The 21403-nt window shown below is 47.5% G+C and overlaps 2 protein-coding genes across 7 annotated transcripts in view; one reads left to right on the top strand and one right to left on the bottom strand.

The window, feature by feature from the left end:
* The first annotated feature begins 844 nt into the window (after positions 1 to 844).
* On the top strand, positions 845 to 18801 carry R3HCC1 (R3H domain and coiled-coil containing 1). Its single transcript, XM_039524038.1, has 8 exons — positions 845 to 1251; positions 2085 to 2213; positions 7590 to 7727; positions 10553 to 11771; positions 12680 to 12852; positions 14082 to 14152; positions 15379 to 15474; positions 18095 to 18801. Exons 1-8 carry the CDS (start codon positions 860 to 862, stop codon positions 18241 to 18243), a joined length of 2367 nt encoding a protein of 788 aa, XP_039379972.1. The 5' UTR covers positions 845 to 859; the 3' UTR covers positions 18244 to 18801.
* The window catches only part of LOXL2 (lysyl oxidase like 2), a 100869-nt gene continuing 97970 nt past the window's right edge, over positions 18505 to 21403 (bottom strand). For 5 of the 6 annotated variants that reach the window (XM_039524040.1, XM_039524042.1, XM_039524041.1 and 2 more), the window contains one exon: positions 18505 to 20883. In XM_039524040.1, coding sequence (XP_039379974.1) covers positions 20804 to 20883 — 80 coding nt within the window. In that variant the 3' untranslated portion in view covers positions 18505 to 20803. The remainder of the gene's footprint in view (positions 20884 to 21403) is intronic. The other variant, XR_005593945.1, reaches the window with a different exon arrangement.

The following is a 21403-nucleotide window of genomic DNA, read 5'->3' as shown; positions in this document are numbered from 1 at the left end:
TGAGAGCAAGGATTAGGACACCGTATCCACCTATCCTCCGTGAACTTACCTCCTTGTCGTCCTTGCACGTCGTCTTTGCTGTGATGCCTACAAAAGGTAGGACAACGGTTACGCTGTTGTTGAGCAGAGGCCATTCCTTGTACTCCCCCGTCCATCTGTACCCATCTGTTGCCTGGAAGTAGGCATGGTCGTCTACACCTAACACTTAGGTTGACCTAGGGATTGCACGCAGGCCTGTGAAAAATCTCACCCCTTGCATCTGCCATTAGGTCGACCTACCTGTAGACGCAGCTAGGTGGATGGAAGGGAAGAATTCATCTGTGGACCTAGCTTCCGCGTCTTGTGGGGATAGGGCAGGGGTAGGCAACCTATGGCTGGGTGCCAAAGGCAGCCCACAAGCTGATTTTCAGTGGCACTCATGCTGCCTGGGTCCTGGCCACTGGTCCGGGGGGCTCTGCATTTTAATTTAATTTTAAATGAAGCTTCTTAAACATTTTAAAAACCTTATTTACTTTACATACAACAATCGTTTCGTTATATATTATAAACTTGTAGAAAGAGACCTTCTTAAAATGTTTAAATGTATTACTGGCACGTGAAATCTTAAATTAGAGTGCATAAATGAAGACTTGGCACACCACTTCTGAAAGGTTGCCGACCCCTGGGATGAATTTCCTCTATGGGAACCCCTTCCCCTTCTGTTGCTGTAGTGAGCAGTCCACGCTACAGCGGCGTAGCTGTGGCCCTTGCTGTGTTTGCCTTGCAGTCTGTCAGCAGTTCCGGGGGAGGGAGCCACCGCTTTGTTCCGTGTGTACAGCACCGAGCACAGGGCCCCGGTAATCCCAGGCAATAACCCTTCATGCAAATAACTAAGGAGCGTTTCTGCACCCCGCGCTCCCCAAGCACAACAGAGCCCGGGGCGGGGGCCCCGTTTCACGGCTGCTGCAGGCGGGGCAGGCACAAGTCAGTCCCCTCCCACCGCCCGCCTCTGCAGCAAGCCCGGCCCGCCGTGTTTCCCCCGGGCCGCGGGGCGGCGCAGGCGGAGGCGAAGCCGCGGCCGGGAAGCCGGGCTCAGACGCCGCGCGGTGCAGCTGCTGCTGGTCCCCGGCCTGCCGGTGAATGCGGCCCGCTGCGCCCCGCAGGCCGGCCCCGGCCCCCCGCGTCCTCCGCTCCGCTCCGGCTGCCCCCGCCCTTCCGAGCACCGGGCACCGGGGCCGACCCTCGGTTGCTGGTCCTGCGCCTCCAGCGCAGGTTGCTGGGGGTCCTGTTGGGGTGGATACTGGGGAGGGGAGGTTGCTGTGGGTCGTGCTGGGGTGGATGGTGGTGGGGAGGAGGTTGCTGTGGGTCCTGCTGGGGGTGGATGCTGGAGGGGGTTATTGTGGGTCCTGCTGGGGATGGATGCTGGGGGCGGGGGTTGCTGTGGGTCCTGCTGGGGTGTATGCTGGGAAGGGGTTGCTGCGAGTCCTGCTGGGGTGGATCTTGGGGAGGGGAGTTGCTGGGGATGGATGTGGGGAGTTGCTGGGGCGGTTGCTGGAGAGGCGAGAAGGTGGCTGGGGTCTTGCTGGGGGTGGGGCTGGGAGGAGTGGGGCGTTGCTGGGGTGGGTTGGTGTGTGGGGTAATTGCTGGGGAGACAGGGGATTACTGGGGGTCTGGGTGGGGTGGATGCGGGGGGGTGGATGCCTGGGAGGAGTTGAGGGAGTTGTTGGGGGTCCTGCTGGAGATGGATGTGTGGTGGGAGGGTTGCTGGGGAGGAGTGGGGGGTTACTGGGGGTGGTGTGGTGTGGTGGTGGGAGGGAGTTGCTGGGGGTGGTTGCTGGAGAGGTGGGAGGGTCGCTGGGGGTCATGCTGGGGGTGGGGGCTGCAGTGGATGCCGGGAGGGTGGGGAAGTTGCTTTGGGCCTTGCTGATGTCTGTACAGGATGCAATAAGAGGTTGGGTGGAGGGTGCGGTCTCTGCCATGCAGCCTCTATCTGAAGTGCCAAACCACTGTAGACCTCAGTAGCACCGAGGAGCTAAAGCATTTATGTGTCTCCCTCCACTGCTGCCTTTTGTCACCCTCTTCCTCTGCGTCCCACCCTCCATCAGGCCACCCCCCAACGTCACCCTGGCGCTGCGTTGCTTGGATGGCGTCTTCCTCTCCCCCAATGAGAATGACTTCGTGTGCAAGGTCGCCGAAGAACTGGACCATTTTCTGCTCCAAAACCAGCATGAGAAGTAGGTGGCTTATGTTGTGGCGTTCACATTGCAGGAGCTTTCAGATAAGGGCCACAAAACCTGGGCCCTTTTTACCCCATGTGAATAATAAGATGTCTGTGGTCCCCGTTGCCCACTGTCATGCAGAGAGTGCTTTGTGCCATTAGGTGGCTGTGTGTTCCACCTTTGCTGCTGTATGTCTGTAACTTCAGATGGGCCCTACAGGATGAAAGATTTTATTAGAGATGGTGAGGGGGGCTGAGCTGAGCTGCAACATTTGGAGCCAGATCCCATGTCCTAGACCAGTGATTCTCAACCAGAAGTAAGCATACCCCTGGGGGTACACAGGGCTTCCAGGGGGTACATCGACTCATCTAGATATCTGCCTAGTTCTACAACAGGCTACAGAAAAAGCCCTAGCGAAGTCAGTACAAACTAAAATTCCATACAGATAATGACTTGTTTATACTGCTCTGTATGCTATACACTGAAAAGTAAGTATAATATTTATATTCCAGCTGATTTATTTTATAATTATATGGTACAAATGAGAAAGTCAGCAATTTTTCAGTAATAGTGTGGCTGGGACACATTTGTATTTTTATGTCTGATTTTATAAGCAAGTAGTTTTTAAGCGAGGTGAAACTTGGGGTATACAAGACAAATCAGACTCCTGAAAGGGGTACAGTAGTCATAGAATATCAGGGTTGGAAGGGACCTCAGGAGGTATCTAGTCCACCCCCCTGCTCAAAGCAGGACCAATCCCCAACTAAATCATCCCAGCCAGGGCTTTGTCAAGTCTGACCTTAAAAACCTCTAAGGAAGGAGATTCCACCACCTCCCTAGGTAACCCATTCCAGTGCTTCACCACCCTACTAGTGAAATAGTGTTTCCTAATATCCAACCTAAACCTCCCCCCCTGCAACTTGAGACCATTACTCCTTGTTCTGTCATCTGGTACCACTGAGAACCACTGTCCTAGATCATTGAGAACTGGGTTATGGTTTGGGCCATTAAAACAAGAGGGGTCAGTTACAGAGTTGGAGCTGGATCTGCACTTCCCCAAAGTGCAGGGATTTTGTACCTTGTTTTTTTCTGCTGTGGGCGTATCTCTAACTATTATTCTTCCCTGGGTGGAATTATCCTGGATGCCAGCAGCTTCTGCACCAGCCACTTCCCAGCCTTGTTCACTTGTCCCTGCTTGGTGGGTTATTACCAATAGTTTAAGATCAAACTGTTCTTCATCAGCCCCTACCTGCTAAGGCCTTCCCGTGCACAGTGTTCTCTGTCCCAGCAGAAAACGATTATGGGGCATGATGAACACAAACCCCTTGGCCTGGCTGAGCTCCAGAAGTATGTTTTGCCTGTCTGCTTGTGCGTAGATGAGAGGATTCAGATGAGCTTCTGTCACAGAGTAGGGACTAGATGGGAGACAGGGATGCTGTGTTCCAGGTAGACTTGCTTGGACTCCTGTTGTTTGAATTGATACTTATCACAGTATTTTAGATGGAGGAAAATATTTAAGTCCAGTGGCAAGGTACCTGGGAGTGAAACTAAATCTGATTTTAGTGTGTGTATAAATGCCATGCAGCGTGAAACAGAATATCTTTTTTCTGACCTCCAGTTTCTGAAGATACACATAATAAAGGGTTTCTCTGTGAATTTAGCGCTGGTGAAAAGTGCCAGATTGACAGGCCTCCACCTTGATACCCTCTTGTTTATCCGTGGAACAGATAAAGGCAGAAGGATAATCTTGTGGTGAAAGCACTGGAACTCCACCAGAGAGGTCCTTTGGGGCCATCTGCCTGTCCCAAGTCAGGGTAAAGGAGGGAGGAGGGGGCGGGGGGCGGCCAACTCCACCTGTAAAAAAAGAGCTTGCTGCAAGAAACGAGCAATATAGAGACTTTTAGACTTTTAGCCTGGAAAAGAAGGGTCTTCAACTGCAAGCTGCTGGTGAAAAAGTGGTGAAAAAGCCGAAGCCACTCACCCTCTTGCCAGCCAGGAGGAGGGAGGAGGATTACCATCGGCACATGGAGGATGAGGTCAGGAAAAGAGTCAGGAAAAGCAGCAGAGAGCAGAGACAGCAGAAGCAACCTGACCCTACTAGCATTAGCAAGAGAAGATAGACGGACGCAAGGACAGACTGACGAGAGACAGGAGAGCTATTGCTGTATTTCAGGACATGAGAGAAGAAACCAGACCACACCACACACAGCTCAGGATTAGGCCAGCCAGGCACAGAGAGCACTGATTGGTTGGGAGGAGGGGGGTGGTCCCATCATCATCACATCTTCAGAACTAAAAAAAAGAAAAGAAAGAAGATGAATGTTGTTCAGTGTGCTAGCCCAACCAATGACAGACAAGAGGAGGACAAACAAAGAGGACTTACAAGAGACTAGACTCAGAGACTCCCAGAGACAAGACATTACCATCCTACATAGACATTTTTTAATGAAAAAATGCCAAATGACACCACATATACGAACAAGTCATGGGGACACACGCCTGGGAGAGATGAGAGGAGAGAAGAGAGAATGGAGAGGATGTGTGTGCAACTTAACAACCTGGTCATAGGAGGCATTCTTTTGCAGCATCGGATCCACAAGAGTAGCCAGTACGCCAGCAGCAGGCACAACCAGATCGAGAAAACCTGCATTCATGTGAAGTTCAGAGAAGAAGAGAGATTTGCAGAGAAGAGATTAGAGAGAGAAGAGGAGCAGGCGTGGCGTCCCACCCACTTAGTGGTGGCCAGATTGAAGCTGAAGCTGAAGAAGAACTGGATAGAAGAGAAGAGAGAAGAAGAGTACAACAACAACAACCTTCTGAAGGAGAATAAGGAAGAGATTTTGAATTGAATAAAGAAGATGAAGAATAAGTTAAGAGATCAGAGGAAGGAAGAGGGAAGACAGTGTACTCAACAGATGGCAGAGAGAAGAGACACAGGTAGAGAGCATGACAGGAAGTGAAGTATTTGAAGAAGAGGAAAAAAGATCACAGCAGAGTCCTTGACAAAGAGAGAGAGAGAGAAGAGAGAAGAGAGGCAGCAGTCAACAGCAGGAGGAGAAGAGCAGCAAAAAAAGCAGGAAAAAAAAAAAAAAGCTCAAAGAGCAGTGAGAGTGAAGGGAAAGAGAAGGAGGGAAGAGATTAGATGATGGACTGGAGAGCAGAGCAGGCAGGCAGCAGGCAGCAAGCAGCAGAAACATGCTACTGGAGACTGTGCGACTGTCTGGAAAGTTCAGCAAGCAAGTTCGTCCCAGACAAGACAAGCAGGGAAAAGAAAGAAAAGAAAAGAACTAAAGGAAAGATGAACAGATGAGAACTCCGGAGCAGCAGATGACCACCACCACCACCACCAGCACCACCAAATCCACCAGACACCAACCCCACCCAACATCGACCTCCCAATCAATCACCATAAACCTCACCAGAGCCAAAACCAGAAGCCATCATGAAGATGGAAGGCCTGGCAACTGCATGAGCAGAGGGAGGCCAGCTGCATGGACCAGAAGAGCTTCAGAGACCAAATGCTGTACCCCCTTGAAAAAAAAGAAAGAAAAGAAGAAGAAGAAGTGGAAGAAGAATATCGACCATCTCAAAAAAAAAAGAAAAGAGAGAACAATACTCAACTAAAACTAATCAGGAAGGTCATCCAACTCTGTGCAGGGAAGACAAAGCAGAGTCCTCTCGAGAGAAGGACCTGAAGGATGCCAGAGGATGGAGATGAACAGGCAGGTTTTAAGGAGAAGAGAGCCGCAGAGAGGCAGGATAGCAACAGAACAGGCATAGTCGATGTCGAGTCAGATGAAGGAGTCCTCCTCCTCAATCAACTTTGTGAGTGGGACTGGCACAAGCGAAAGCTTCATCGAGAGAACTCATCCTGGAGCCTCAGAGAGCATCTCGCACAATGGAATCTCAGCACTATGGCATCCCTTCAAAAGATCGGCATCATACATAGAATTCACACGTAGCATCATGGTGCGAGTGCATCAGGGAGGCAACACGCAAACAGCTTCCACTTCTTGTCACCACCAGATTCTTTTCTCTTCACTTTGCATCTTTGGGAATGATCTCACGATTGATTATGGAATGAAATCCAATGGGGATGGGACGGCGCTTGATGACCTGACAACTTTGACGACAGACTTTCCTTTCTTGCCTTTCAACAGCAGATGCAAGAGAAGACCAACAGACTGGCAGCCACAACATCACAGACCACGATCCTAATCCACAAGCATCAACAAGATCAGCAACATCCACACATCACAAACATCAGATCAGCCACACAATTCACTCAGTCACTGGAAGAAGTGCACCCTGGCTGAAGCAGGGAAGCAGTGCAGTCATCATCATGGCAGGGGGCATCAACAGGCAGTAACATCAAAGCAGCAATGAAGGAGAAGCAGAGGCAAGGAGAGCAAAGAGCAGCCTAAGAAGAGAGAGCTAGCTTTCTGTCAACTGTAAAGTGTCTTAGTGAAACCAAAACAACTCCCAACATGAAGAGCTGAACCTGGAACCAAAACAAAAAAAACCACCAGAGAGATCCAGACAACCACCAGAGAGAGCAGACCAGGATTCTCCAGATCTCTCAGAAGGATCAGCTCAGAAATTCAACCTCAGACAGAGGAGGAAAGACCAACTCAGGAAGAGAAGGGAAACTCCAGAAGCAAGAGGGGAGGATAGAACACAGAAGAAGAAAGGCAGAGGACCACTACAGCCAAAGCAACACAACAACTGGCAAGCGGCGCCAGCAGAGCACCGGCAAGAAAAGACGCGACCTGCAAGGCAATGAAAAAGCAGCGAGCAGCGGCCAACCTGTACCTGGCATGAGCGAAGGTTGATGGCTATGAAATACTAAGATCGGGCCATACCCTGGAATGATGGGGTTGGGGTGGTTGGCATGAATGATGAATGAATGAAAGCACTGGCCTGGAACTTGGGAAACCTGGTTCTATTCCAGACGCTGTCCTGTGTGACCTTGGGCAAGTCCCTTCATCTCCCTGGGCCTCCGCTCCCCACCTGCAACCCAGGGTAATAACATTGCGCTGCCTGGCAGGGGTGTTGTGAGGCTAAATTTGCTAGTGTTGGCAAGTCACATCGTTACAGTGACGGAGGGGGCATAAACGTACCTCGATAGATAAAACAAACAGCAGAGCAGTCTAACCCAACCCAGTCGTGTCCTGGAGGAGTGAGAGGGTACGTCAGGCACCACAGACTGTTCACTCTCTAGTCCCTCTGCTGTTGCTCCCAGCTAGGGGGCCAGTTGGCTTTTGGGATGTGGCTCGCTAGCCACTGGGAATGGAAGGAATTAGGACCCTACTCCAGGAGTGACTTGGGGGTCTGCTTCCCCTTCCCTGCCCACTCCAAGCTGATGATGCCCTGTCTGTTTTCCTTTTTCAGAGTTCTCTTGTTCCCCCCCTTGTCCAGCCGCCTCAGGTACCTGATCCACAGGACCGTGGACAATGTCGATTTGTTAAGCAGCTTTTCTGTCGGGGAAGGATGGAAGAGGAGGACTGTTATATGTCACTCAGTCATAAGGTACAACAGTACTTCTCCCTTCCTGTGCACTACAAGGCACTGACGCTCACTGCACCCCGTGAGGATGGCTTGATCCCTGTTCTATTCTGCAGATACAGAAAAAGGCAGTGAGTGGTTAAGTGCAAAGGTCACACAGTGAGTTAGTTACAAATAGAACCCAGGAGTCCTGACTGCCAGTCACATACCTGAGCAACAAAACGATCCATCCTCAATTCACGCAATAGGCCTGACTTACAACTGTGGGTAATTTCACCCCTTGGGGTTCAAGCAATACGTAGGGTGTATGCAATCCAAGCTTGTCAAAGTGACGCCAGGACAATCGCCAGACTGCCTAGTTGTACTGAATACAGGCAAAAAGCTAACAGCTTTATCCTACTTTTGTAATGCAGTTAATTCTGTTCAGATGTGTAAGGCGAGGGGGTTCGGTCTAGTTGGAGCAGAGGACAGGGAATCAGGGGGCCTGGGTTCTGTACCTAGATCTGTAAGGGAGTGTTGTCTAGTGGCTAGAGTAGGGCGTCTGTCATTCTTTTCCTGTGTGATCTTGGACAAGGTACTTAACCTTGTGATGCCCCCGTTAAAGGGACGTAGTCTGCTTAAGTCATATGTATTAAACATCTATTTGTTATGCACACTTTAAGATTAAAAGTGAGAGAATTAAAAAACTGAATTTGTTTGTCAGTAACTTATGCTGTTTGGTCACATTGTTGTTTTTTCCTGGCATTTCTCTCTGTGAAGAATCAGCAGAATCACTTTCATGTTTGTGCACAGTCGTTTTTGTTTTCAGATACTCACTGCTGCAATGTTTGAGTTGCAAAACCTCCAGAGGGACGTTTGTATGTGTTTAAAAACAAAAGTTCCTATTACAACCGAAAACAGCATGGGGCATTTCAACACATCTGCCGGACTTAAATTCTGTAGAAGCTCTTTTTAAAAATTCTGAGTCAAAAGTGAGTTGACTGTGTCTCTTTCATTGTTAGTCTGGCGATCAGCCTGGATTCAGGCCGGAGTGGCTGTGATGTCACTTTCAGGTGGACAGATGGAATTCTAGATTGAGGAGGCTGCAGTGTCTGGGCCACAGACCCTGCAGGAGATGAATGTTTGTTGTTAAAAACAATTGTTTTTCTTGATCCCTTTTTTAAAAAATTGTTGAAAAATTCCTGTTAGTCTTGGAGATTCGTCAGAAATTAAACGTTGGGCCAAATGTAAGTGGATGGCTGCCCCCTTAACCCACCAGGGTGTGTCTCTGAAACTGCTATTATTGTATTGTCCCCAGTGAATAGGAGGAGATGGAGAATTTTTTTTCCATCAGGAATTAGAGCCCAGCAGTTTACTCTGTCCCTCACTTCATGAACAATTTTTGGTGATGATCAGTTGGGTGGCGCGTCAAGTGATGAATGCAGAGCATAGCCCAGGGGTGGGCAAACTACGGCCCGGGGGCCGCATCTGGCCCTTCAGATGTTTTATTCCCGCCCATGAGCTCCTGCCGGGGAGCAGGATCTGGGGCTTGTGTCTCCCGGAAGCAGCAGCATGTCCCCCCTCTGGGTCCTATGTGGAGGGGCAGCCAGGTGCTCTGCATGCTGCACCTGCCCCAAGCGCTGCCCCCGCAGCTCCCTTTGGCCAGCAACTGTGGCCAATGGGAGCTACAGGGGCGGCGCCTGCTCGCACCTCCACGTAGGAGCCGGAGCCGGAGTATCCTCCTGCATCCCAGAGCCCACACCCCAACTTCCTGCCCCAGCTCAGAGTCCCCTTGCACACCCTGAACTCCTCATTTCTGGCTCCACCCCAGAGCCCGCACCCCCTCCCACATCCCAGCCCCCAATTTTGTGAGCACTCATGGCCCTCCATACAATTTCCATACCCAGATGTGGCCCTTGGGCCAAAAAGTTTGCCCACCCCTGGCATAGCCGGTTTTCTGAATTAATAGCTTCTTGTCTCCCTGTCTCATCTGTTGCTCCTCAGGCTTCTCTGCCACCTGGTCCCCTTCTCATGTGCTAATGCACATGCTTGGTTCCCTCCTCCCCGTGTATGCAGCTTAACACTTGGTCCTTTTCTTCCACTGTGCCCTGGACATACTACTCAGTAGCTGCTTTCCTTTCGCTCCACCTTCCTTGGACGTTCCTCTCGGTTTCCTCCTCCTCCTATGTAGCACAGCCTGCTAAAATGGCTCCTCCTCCTATGCAGCTGCTTTTACAGGCCTCCAGGCTCCCCTGCAATGAAGAGCCTAGACCCTGGTGGAAGCAGCTGAAGAAGAGGGTGTGGAGCCAGTGCTCTAGTGACTTAACCAGCTCTGCACAGATCACCAGCAAGTGATCTGTGGGCCGCAGTTTGGCTCTGCTGCTGCCAGGGGAGGCTCTATGTATTTTGCCACCCCAAGCACAGCAGTCAGGCGGCCTTCGGCGGCATGCCTGTGGGAGATCCACTGGTAACGCAGATTCGGCAGCATGCCTGCGGGAGGTCCGCTGGTCCTGCGCCTTTGGCATACCCACTGCCGAATTGCCACCGAAACCACGGGACCGGTGGGCCTCCCGCAGGCATGCCGCCGAAGGCCACCTGACTGCCGCCCTCACAGCGACCGGCAGGCCGCCCCCTGCAGCTTGCTGCCCCCGGAACGTGCTTGGTGCACTGGTGCCTGGAGCTGCCTCGGCTGCTGCTGCTGTGAAGGACACGTGTGCAGTACTTTGGTGACAGCATGTGTGGTTATACTCTTGCTTCTGTCAATAACACTGACTTGTAATAGGAGGGAGGGGAAGCTGCTCCTGCTGGAGTGTGACTACAGCCTGAAGCGTCCCAGCACATCATGTATTTCCCTGCTGTTTTGGTGCTAGGTTGCCTGAGGAGCCTGCCGATCAGAACAGTTCCTGCAGCAACACGGCAAGATCCCACCGCCCTCTCCAGTCAAGAAGCAGGGGAGGCAGAGCCGCAAGGCCGCGCCACGCGGAGATGCCTGCCGATGGCTCTCAAGTCAACAGAGGTATTGGCAGGGCTAGGCGACAGCCCCGGAGGAAGCCGGATAAAGCTTTGTATGTTCCCAGGGTGGTGCGTGAAAAACTGGAGGAGCTGAGAAATGAAAGCCTGGCAGGAGCTGGAGCTGAGCCAGATGATGCTGTTGTGCAAGAGGCAGGGAGCTGCATTGAAAGTGCAACTGATGGGACCCCAGAGGAGTTAGGTAACTTTGAGGCCACTACAAATTCCAGCAGGGTAGCAAGTCATCTTGATCCAGTCCCTGGCAAGGAACTTCCTGAAGTCCAGGGCCCTAAAGAGGCATATGAAGAACATATTGTGGGTGAAATTGGTGGTGATAAAGGTAACAAGTGTCCAGTGGACTGTTCAGATGTCTCTGTGTTGGAGTGTTCCAGGAACCTATCTGTATTGGAAGGCCGGGATAAAGACTGTTCAGATGCCCCTGTAATGGAGTGTAGCAAAACCCTATCCCAACATGAAGACCAGGATAACAGCAGTACAGATGCCACTGTATTGGAGTGTAGCAAAAACCTGCACCAAATAGAAGATCAAGATAAAGACACCATGGATGCCAGTGTATTGGAGTGTAGTGAAAACTTACAGGTCCTGGAAAACCAGGATGAAGGCTCTACGAATGCCACTCTATCAGAGTGCCGCAAAAACCTATCCCTACCAGAAGACCAGAATAAGGAGTCTGTGGATGCCTCCATATTGGAACAAAGCAAGAACTCTTCAGTACTTGAAAACCAGGATAAGGGCTGTACAGACACCATCATATTGGAGCGTAGCCAAAACCCAAGTCTCCCAGAAAACCAGAATCAAAGATGTATGGATGCCCCTGGAATGGAGTATGGTAAAAAACCATCTGTACTGGCAGACCAGGATAAGCACTGCGTGGATACCTCTGTACTGGATCGTGCCCAAAAGGTATCACTACCAGATCAGGATGAGGACTGTACAGTCCTGGCGGGCAGACTGCAGTGTGGCTTGGAGTTGTCGGCAGAGGATAGAGGCACCGAAAACCCTGCAGTGAATGAGCAGAGCAGCGCAGAGGATGACTGTGGTGCTGAACTCTTGCAAGAGGTAAAGGTGTTGATGTGAATGTTACCTTAGAGACTGGATTTGTGACAGTAATGACCAGCGGATGGGCTGTGAATTAGAGATGTGGCAGTGATTGTAGTAGGCCCTGTCATCTTCTAAAAGGGAGAGGAGGAGCCCCTGGGACACCTCTTTGTCATGGCTCTGGCAGACCTCTGGTTATGGCTCCTGCTTGCTTTTACTGAACCACTTTAAAAGTATAGAATCCTAGGACTGGACGGGACCTCGAGAAGTCTAGTCCAGTCCCCTGCACTCGAGGCAGGACTAACTATTATTCTCTAGACTGTGGCTGTAAAATGACTGGGGAGTGGATGGCTTGGGCAGTGTGGTACACACAGGTGAGTCTCAATCCATTTCCTAGCAGCCAGGGGGTCTCCATCTTAAAGCCCTTCTGCTGCTAACTGGGTCTGTTGAACAGCACAGGCCAAAGACTGAATGGGCGTTTAGAGCTGAACTCCCCTCTCATCCCTAGAGGGGTCTTTCTGGGGCAGTGTGTAGGGGAAAGCTGGTGGCTAAACTGGTTATGTCATGTGCCGGTGGGATCAGTCCTAAGTATCTTGCATGGCTCCCATTCCATATTGGAGCATCTCACGATCTTTATTGCATTTCTCCAGGGCAGTGCTATTATCCCCATTGTCCAGGTGGGGAACTGAGGCACCGAGAGACACAGTGACCGGCCCAAGGTCACACTGGAAGGCTGTGGCAGAGCAGGGAATTTAACTCAGGCCTCATCCTAGGCTCGCACCCTAGCCCCTATCTATGTAAAATATGCAGGCATACTTTGTGCTTGATAGAACATTGCATTTTTGAAAGACCCCTACATGTCCTTGCTCATTGGCTTCTCCTGCAATGTTAGAAGTGCACCTTGACATCTAACACGCTTCTCCTCCCAGATTGCAACTTATTTGACTGTAAAGGACATTAGCGTCGAGAAGATCCAGTTCGATTATTCCAGCTACGGGGATGCACAGATCAATGAGGGAGATTTTGGACATGTTATAGAGATCTACGATTTCTTGCCATCCCTGAAAACGGAGCATCTGATGGAAGCATTTTCAGAGTTCCAGTAAGTACCTGCCTCAGAACAGGGCAGTTCCCGCTCGCCACGGGAACGGGCGACAGTCGCTTGACGTCAGTGGTGCCAGTTGCCTGAATGACGTGAGCAGCTCTCCCAAGTTCTAGGTTAGTGTGCTAACCACCGGGCTCTTCTCTTAAATGGCCCTCATCACTGTAGTATCTGAATTCCTGAGTAAAATTACACCCATTGATTTGAGTTCAACTCCTAAAGTATATTCTGTCCTTGGCTTCTCTGCTGAAAATGCAGTAAGGATTGGGTCCTTACTTTGCTAAGATTGATCTTGTAAATGTGTAGTACACGGGCAGTGATCCAATGAAAGCTGCTTGAGAAGTGCATTGATTATCGTGTTAGAACAAAATTCATCCCCTTAACTGTGGAGCTGTGACCAGTGCACCTCTAATACACTGTGTCCACTCTGCAAAACTGTTTGATCTAGCATCTGCAGATGGAGAAGCATTCATGCTCTTCCCCTCCCCTACCGCCCGCTTAATGTACATAATGGTGTGGTGTTAGGTTTCTGTATGAGCCCCTTTAGCTTAATAGTAACACTCCTAAAGACACAAGCTACTTTTTACAGGCTGTCCTCTCCATTTACCTTTTGCACTTAGCTCTGATAGCAGAATTGGGCTGAACGCTACCATTAAAACAAAACTGATCATTTTCCAATTCTCATGCCCCTAGCACACAGCAATGGCATTTAAGTTTCCAGAACGTTTTGTTTGGCTGGCTTTCATGCGATTAAAAACTCCCCTCCCTGCCCCCCCCTTTAGGCTTTGTACCACCTTTTGGGTACCCCTTTCTGACACTTGTACTTCCTGTTGACACTGGAGGAATCCGTTTATGTCTGAATCATTGTGCAAATGATAAATAATGCTTAGTGCTTTCCATGACAAATCCTAAATCTGGGATTGAAATTAAACTGTTTCTTTTAAAGAAATGTATAATCACTGGGGGCAACAAGTCCCTGGGGGGGGGGGGCAATTTGAGTGGGGTTCAGGATACGTGGATTCTGTTCCCGCCTCTTCTATTAAGTCAGTGTGGCCTTGAATAAGTTCCACTTAGCCCCTCTACTTCTATCGTCCTCCATCTATAAATAGGGGATAATGCTTTGTAAAGCACCGGGTAGCTATGGATGAAAAGCACCCCTAAGTACTGATATTACTAACGGAGACTATTCGTCAGATTGTTTATGGTGTTGCTTTCCTTTTTCTTTGTAGCAAGAGTGGTTTCAAAATTCAGTGGGTCGATGACACTCATGCCCTGGGTATCTTTTCCAGTCTGGCAGCAGGTAATGTGACTTGATTCTTTGCTATGATGCTAGTAACCTCTGGTGTTGGTGGGACTTCACAATGTCGTACGGTAAATAGCTGTGGAGCCTTAAAATTCCACTTGGCCTGTAAGCTGAATTGCAGAGAGTGTCGTGGGGTGTCTGTTACTAAAAAGAAGACGCCCTGTTCCTTCTGGTAGGGTGGAATGTGAAAGAGCCAGGTCCATAGAGTGGTATTGCTAAGGAAATCGTATTTAGGATTAAATCCAGTTTCATCCCAAATCCTCGTTGGCAGTTGAAAAGCAATCTATTTCCCTATGTGGGCGTGGAGAGTTCTGCAATTTCTCATCCCCCTCACACGCCATGTGGGAGAAAGGCTTCCACTTCCATATCTGTTAGGTGTCCTGATCCCTGAATGAAGCAACCTTCTGTAACAGGCATGGAAGATACCACTGACAGTGCATGCAAGTCATTCCTGTACTGAATCTAAGCAGCTGCAAAACACTGCCAGTTCCCTGACCTGCCACCTCCCCCAAACTTTAAACTTCTTTAAACCACACATTCAACTTCTGACACAAGAACCTAGAATTAATTCTGCATTGTTGATGTTCTCTTCTATTAAGTACGTGTTCTGGGGAAACACTGCTTAGCAGGTTTTTAATTGGCTTGGGTAATCCACAGACTGCTGGGAATCCCTGTATAAGGAGTTAGTGTGTGAATCATTTTGCATTTTAGAAAGGAATCCATTCTGCCAACTGAGTTTATTCTCAAAAATGAACAAAATTCTAGCAAGCCTACAAGAAAGGGGCCGTGTGACCCTCTATGGACATCATTAATAGCTTGGGACATCTAGGTCAAATTCCTGACCCCCATCCTGAGCTTCAGCTCATAACGTTCCTTAGAGCAGTTCATGTCTGGCTGTGCATCTATTCAGAAAGCCTTCATTCTATAGTTGGGGCCTGATCCTATCAGCCTTGACCCATCCTGAACAAAACAGCTATGAATTCCAGTGGGAGTTTGCAGGCCCAAGGACTGCAGGATTCAACATCTGAGTGAATTGACTAAATTCTGCTGTCCCACTAAAAATCTTGGGCCAGATCATCAGCTGAGATAAAATGGTGTCATTCCATTTACTTCAGTGGTGTTACGCTGCTTTAAACCAGCTGAGGATCTCAACCTGTCTACTGAACTTTGCTATAGTTACCAAAATTCAGCTTGTTGACTGTAGTGATCTTTATTCTTTGAAGCATCTCAGGCCTTGGGACAGAGTTATTCTTCTCTAAAGATCCGATCCTTGATCCATGGGACAAGACAGTCTAAAACCAAGGCACTTCAACGACCAAGTAAGAAACCTTTGATTTGTGTTTGCTCCTTGTTTTGCATATCTTCTGCTGCTAGGGGTGATTACTGTGACTAACTTATTAATTATACTGGATTTAAAAATAAACCCACACTAAAGACCTTTACTGCTTTAAAAGCAGGTGTTTACTCCTTGTGGCTTTATTGGCGCTGTTCTGGTTCAGGAGGGTGAGCTGAATTCTGTTGTGCCTCATGCATCATCAATTGTCAGTTGACCTTAATTCTACTCGTGGAAGATTGAGTTATGATGCCTGAGCCAGAAAGGATCCAGCTGGATCTGTAGATTAGAGAAGTGACTGTGAAGGGGAGCACATCAGAGGTGGAATAAGAGTATTAACACACCAACTCAGTCTTGTTCCAAGTCACTTTTCTGATTATTGTGGCACACCTCAAGCCATCTGCTGCCTTAAGGAGTGGCATGATCAAGTAGCAGTCTTGTGTGTTTGTAACAAGAGGACAAAGCGTGCAGAGGAAGATCCTAGATCTTCATTTTTTAGCATAGGCCAAAATTTTTAAAGTTGGGTGCCTACAGTTAGACACCTAAATAACTGACTTGATTTGCAAAGTTGCTTTCCACATACAGCTCTGATTTCAGTGAGAGCTGCAGGGATATCCCCACCCTGGAAAATCCAGCCCTGTGGATACCCAGGCTTGAAAATCCTGTCCACAGCCTGTTAAATAATGTAACTTCTACATTGTTCCTCATGTGTCCTCTGCTAAATACAGCCTGCTGCTGAATGCATTATTAGCAAATATCCTTTTGAAAAGCAGTAAGTCACAACAGGAGCCATTGTGTACAGTAACACAAGAGCCAGTTCTGCTCTCTGGTACAGTCACAATTCACACTGACTTCAGTGAGAGGTGCCAAAAGTTTTGGGGGTAGAATAAGATTCAAAATAAGGAAGACTGCTCCGACAGTATAGATGGGATTGCTTGCTTGCAAGCACATGCTTAAATTCCATTGTTTTCAGTGGAGCTTCAGCACTTATTCCGCTGAATCTGGGACTAGTTTTCTTTGCCACATGCTTAAGTTGTATAAAGCATAAATAGCATTCAAGACAGATCTGTTTCCACCACTGATGTTGGGGATCTAGAGTGTATATTAATTGATGTTAATAGAGACTCATGGTACATTTCCCCCCGCCACTAATTAGTTCAAACAATTAAATATCACCAAATGAAACCAATAGCAGTTAGTACTGTGTGGTTGGCATAATTTTATTATTCAGTAGCAGATTCAGATAAAATTGTTTAAGCTTAGCCATTCATAGTTAGTAACATTCAGTTCATTTTATTACTTTAAAATCATACTGTAATCAGTTATGCTTGCTGCAGTAAGTGAAAAATGCCATGAATCTTGTAGCAATAAAGATTTTACTGTACATATTATACTGTTTCTTGTACAGTATAGTGCAGTCAAAATTTCAGTATTAATGGTTTAAAAGGACATTTGCTTTTTTTAGCACTTCCTGAGTTACTAGCATTGCTACATTATTGAAACTGAAATTTTCAATGACTCCAATTCACTTCTCACTGTTCCGCTTGTATGGTGAAGGGACTGGTCTATTTCACATCCTGATTCTTGTGCACTAGGCTAAGGGTGTGATATCTGGGTTGCAGAGGAATGTTTGAACCTGAACAAAATTGTATTTAATTAAAAAAAACACCCACAAGTTTTTACCAAAACTTAAATTAACTGACAGTGTCCCCTTTAGAACCTTGTCAAGAATATTGGTGATTTATTTTCCAAGCTGTGGGTGGCGACAATGAGCCTCTTATTGTTTTTTGCTGCTGTTGGGCCTCCTTCAGTTTTTTTGTTTGAACAATCTTTTAATAATCCAGGCCAAGCCATATTGCTCGCTGGATAATTTCAAGTTTGCAAACAGTTAATCAACTCTACTGGTATCAAATCTACTGTATATTAAATGAAGACTTATTCAGCCTGCAGGTTTGGACTTGGTAAATGTTGGATTACTTAATTATTTTAAAAAAGCCATTTTGAAGCTTTAACAGCAGTGATTGCCGGTAACCCCGGCAAATGGGCTCTTCAGAAAAGCCTTTTAAAACCTACACAATCATTTCAACTCCTAAATATTTGTAAGCAGTGTGCTTTCCTACTCTGCCATGTTCGGAGGGGTTAGCGCTAGGCTTTCAGAGTGAGTGTCTCAACTGAAATCAGTTTTCTTCGTATCTGAATTGCTAAATTTTGCCAGGAGTCGTTCTGAAGCAGTTTGTGAATTTTAATCACAGAAGGTTCTCTACCACTGCAGCAAGGGACCAGGTTTTAAGCCATTTGAATAGAATACTTGGCCTTTTGTCTATGAATCTATGCATATTACAGACAATGAATTTAGCCTCGCAGCATCCTATTGAGGCAGGTCAGTAAAGTCCCCTGGTGTGAGGTAGGGTAGTTGACACAGAGGTGAAATGACTTGCCTGTAATTGCATGGTGACTCTGTGGAAGAGCAGAAACTAGAGCCTAGGGCTCCTAACTCCCAGGTATGTAGTTTAGCTACAGGACCGTGTTCCTAAAATAAGAGGATTTAATTAGGGAGACTTCCCCCCCTCCTCCATTTTGTCTGATTTCTCATCTGTTTTGTTTAGAGCTCCTTCAACTGGCTAAAGAGAGACCCCCGACTGACACTGCAGTGGCTAGAAGGCTGGTGACAAGGGCTCTGGGTTTGCAGCACAAAAAGCAGAGAGTCTCAGGTGGTGACATGCTCCAGCCTGAGAACTTGGAGCTGGAAGAGTAAAGTGACTCAGAGCCGAAGACGAGCTTCGAAGGAGCTGGGGTGGGATAGCAAACTGCATGCAGAACAGTGAGTTGCCATTAGGACACTTTGTGGAGTTTTTTTAAATGGGTGACAGGAACAAGTTTACTGTTGTTGCTATTGAACTCCCTTGTTGCATTGTGGGGAAGGGGCCATCTAGTTTTTCAAATTATGCCTAACTAATCCAGGGTACAGAGGCCACTGTAAACTAGCTCTTTACTATGGAGAGCATCTTATCTTGTTCCCGAGCAGGTGTTTATCAACACCCTGCCAAAGCAGCTCATAGCCACTCATGGGCTGTGATAGATCAAGGAGGCTTTGCTGTTGTACCTAAGCACTACCTTCTTTTAAAATGTATAAAGCCTCTAGTAGAAGCTGCCCTAGATTGGAGGTTGTGGGAGGGAAGAAGGGAATACTGTTGGCCTCGATGATAAGCAAGAAACACAGAGCAACACATTTGCAGGAGTCAACAGCTGTTTAATGTTTACTGAAGTTGTAAAGCTGACGTTTGTTTAAAATAAAGTTATACCACAAAACTGATAAGCAGCAAATGCATGTGGCAGCATCAGTTTTTTTTGATACACAGTATGCAATAAGCATGCTCAGGTTTGTGATGGTACAGTATTTCAAGGAGCCTTCTTATCCCCTGATTAGAGGGGACAAAAGCCAGAACTTGACATCTGCTTTAGTGTTGTAGCACCTGATCCTGAGAGAATGCTGCAAGACACCCACTACAGTGGCTCAGGCCTTTACTAAAGTCTCACCTCCTCAGAACAAAATGGAGCTTTCCAGATTACTGTAGGTGCAAAACATTTGCCTCATTCCTCTCTCTAAGCAGAGAGGAATAACTTAGTATTTATTAGCTACATACTTGAAGATCCCTTGCTAGGCATTAGCAAAGGACTTAGCAGGCATTCCTTACACCTCACAACACCCCTGTGAGGTAGGTTAGAGAGCACAAAATGAGGTTAAAGGGACACATCCAGCTTCAATCACACTTTGGACTGAAATATTTTCTCTTACTACACACCTGACATTAGCATAACTTAGTGATTTTCCTCTTTGCACTTGATAGTACTTTGCATCTTTCAGTGAACACAAAGGGAGAGGAGCTTTTCTTAGAACTAGGGCATGGGATTATGGCCTCAAAAAAGGGTGACAGCAGCTGTAATTTAAGAATTGACTACAGCTCAGGTTTGTTGAGGTCCCTTTACTTGGTTTGCTGACTCACAAAGCAAGCGAGTGGGAGTAGAACCCAGGTATCCTGACTCCCAATCCCTTGCCGTAGCCACATGGCAGAGGGGTGAAAGAATTAAACTTCCAGGTCATTCAATGAACATACACAAAAATGGCATAGAAAACTCTTTTCTGGGCAAAGTTGATTTTTATTCAAGTAGGCGTATGTCTGAAGACATGTAGCAATGTGCGTCCTCAAACAAACAGAGGAACACACTTAGCACCATTATGCATTTACCAAAGTGTAAAATCTTTTTTTAAAAATCGCTTACACAGGTGGTCTGACATAATGCAAGATCCAGATCCCTGACAGTAAAGGCCAATAAGTTATCTTTGTAAAAGTATATTGATGATACAATGATTAACTATATTCATTCTTTAAAGAAAAGGCACAGATGTAATATCTAGCTTAAAGGTGTTGGAAGGAAATAGACGTACATAAAATCATTTGGGTGAACAGCTTAGTGTGCAACAGAACTGCTGTTTAGTCTCCCAACACAAGGATGTGTACTAAATAATGGAACTTTCCCAGGTCCAGATTGTATAATTGACTTATAGCTTTGTGGCGTTCTGGTAATTACCATAGAGAGCACAGTGCAAACTAGTCCTGCTTTAGATGTTCCTTTTAAAGAGCGTGATGTGAGTGGAGCATTTGAAATGAAGTTATGTCACAGTATTAAATTACACTTTGCACCTTCCTGGTCTCAGGAAGGCTGCTCCAGTTTTTCTTAGCTATGTGCTAAATTGGGTATTTTCATGGCAGTACTGAGAATTAGTTGGATTTAAATAGCTTTTCTAAAGGTATGTCACAAATGTCCGTTTTCGCATCAGTGGTGTGTGTTCAGACTCAAATCAAAGCGTAAAGATGCTGAGAGGGAAGTATGTTTAAACACTGTCAATGGTAGGGACACAGGTAGGTTGTCCTCACCCAAAGGAAACCACCACCACCTCTGCGGTCTGCTCACTGCAGCATGGACCTGTGCAGATGAACAAGGTGGGAAGGAGTCTCCAGTGAACAGGTTAGACTGGATGGATGTGAAGCCCTAGTTGCAGGGACATGGGGGCCTAGTGGAATTAAACTCTGGTCCCAAATCATCTTAATATTAGGAGTGAGAAGTTACAAAGCGAATTGTTTCCTAGTGTACTGAGCACCTGAAATGGGTATGGAGGGTATCACTGAGAATAACTTACAATGCTAATTTAAAGTCCATGGTTGTTTACTTGGTTTCTTTTTCTGTGCAGTGGTTAGGGAAGTGGCAAACAGGCATCCCTGCTTCCTTAAATAGTGGGTGGGAGGCCGGCTGCTCTACCGCTTGGACACCTGGTTATTTGTGAGTCCGTTGAAGTGATCAAACTTCTGTTCCATTTCTTGGCCTAAAGAGTCACCTGTGAGAGGCAGAGAGAACAAGGCACTGTCAGCAAAGTACCCCTTGAGGCTGTAAATTATGCCTCTGACACAAAAGGCAGATGCACAACATACCAGATCAATTGAGTAAATTACGCCTCTGTTTCTAAGCAGCCAGTTCTGAACTTGGATCAAGGGCAGTTGCCTACCTTTGGGCTATTTAATCCTATTAAAATTTGACAAGCACATAGCTCGGCTTCTATTAATACACTCCTGAAAGAGGGAGGGGGAAGAGTAAACCTAACACTTGGATGTACCCCTCACCCAACGCTTTAAGAACATTGTCCCACAATTTCCTTCTGAGATAGACCAATGTCCTCTTTTGTACCTGTATAGAAACAGCAACCGCTGGTAAGTGACCTGCCCCCTATGGCACAGCAAGTTAGTGGCAGAAGCAGAACCCAGAATTTGACTCCCCGCTGCTGGCTCTAACCTGTAGCTCACACTGTATGCCATAGCAATAACTATTTTTTGAACAGCTCAGCTTCCAACGTGCTTCTG

Source organism: Mauremys reevesii, linkage group 2 (genome assembly GCF_016161935.1).
Source record: "Mauremys reevesii isolate NIE-2019 linkage group 2, ASM1616193v1, whole genome shotgun sequence".
Classification (NCBI taxonomy): domain Eukaryota; kingdom Metazoa; phylum Chordata; order Testudines; family Geoemydidae; genus Mauremys; species Mauremys reevesii.
This window is presented reverse-complemented; position numbering and strand designations above follow the sequence as displayed.

Bases quoted from the DNA above. Each gene is read 5' to 3' on its own strand.
- R3HCC1 (XM_039524038.1), top strand. From the start codon at position 860: ATGCAAATAACTAAGGAGCGTTTCTGCACCCCGCGCTCCCCAAGCACA. The intron at 7,728-10,552 runs GTACAACAGTAC...TTTTGGTGCTAG, and splicing joins ATATGTCACTCAGTCATAAG to GTTGCCTGAGGAGCCTGCCG. The intron at 11,772-12,679 runs GTAAAGGTGTTG...TTCTCCTCCCAG, and splicing joins GTGCTGAACTCTTGCAAGAG to ATTGCAACTTATTTGACTGT.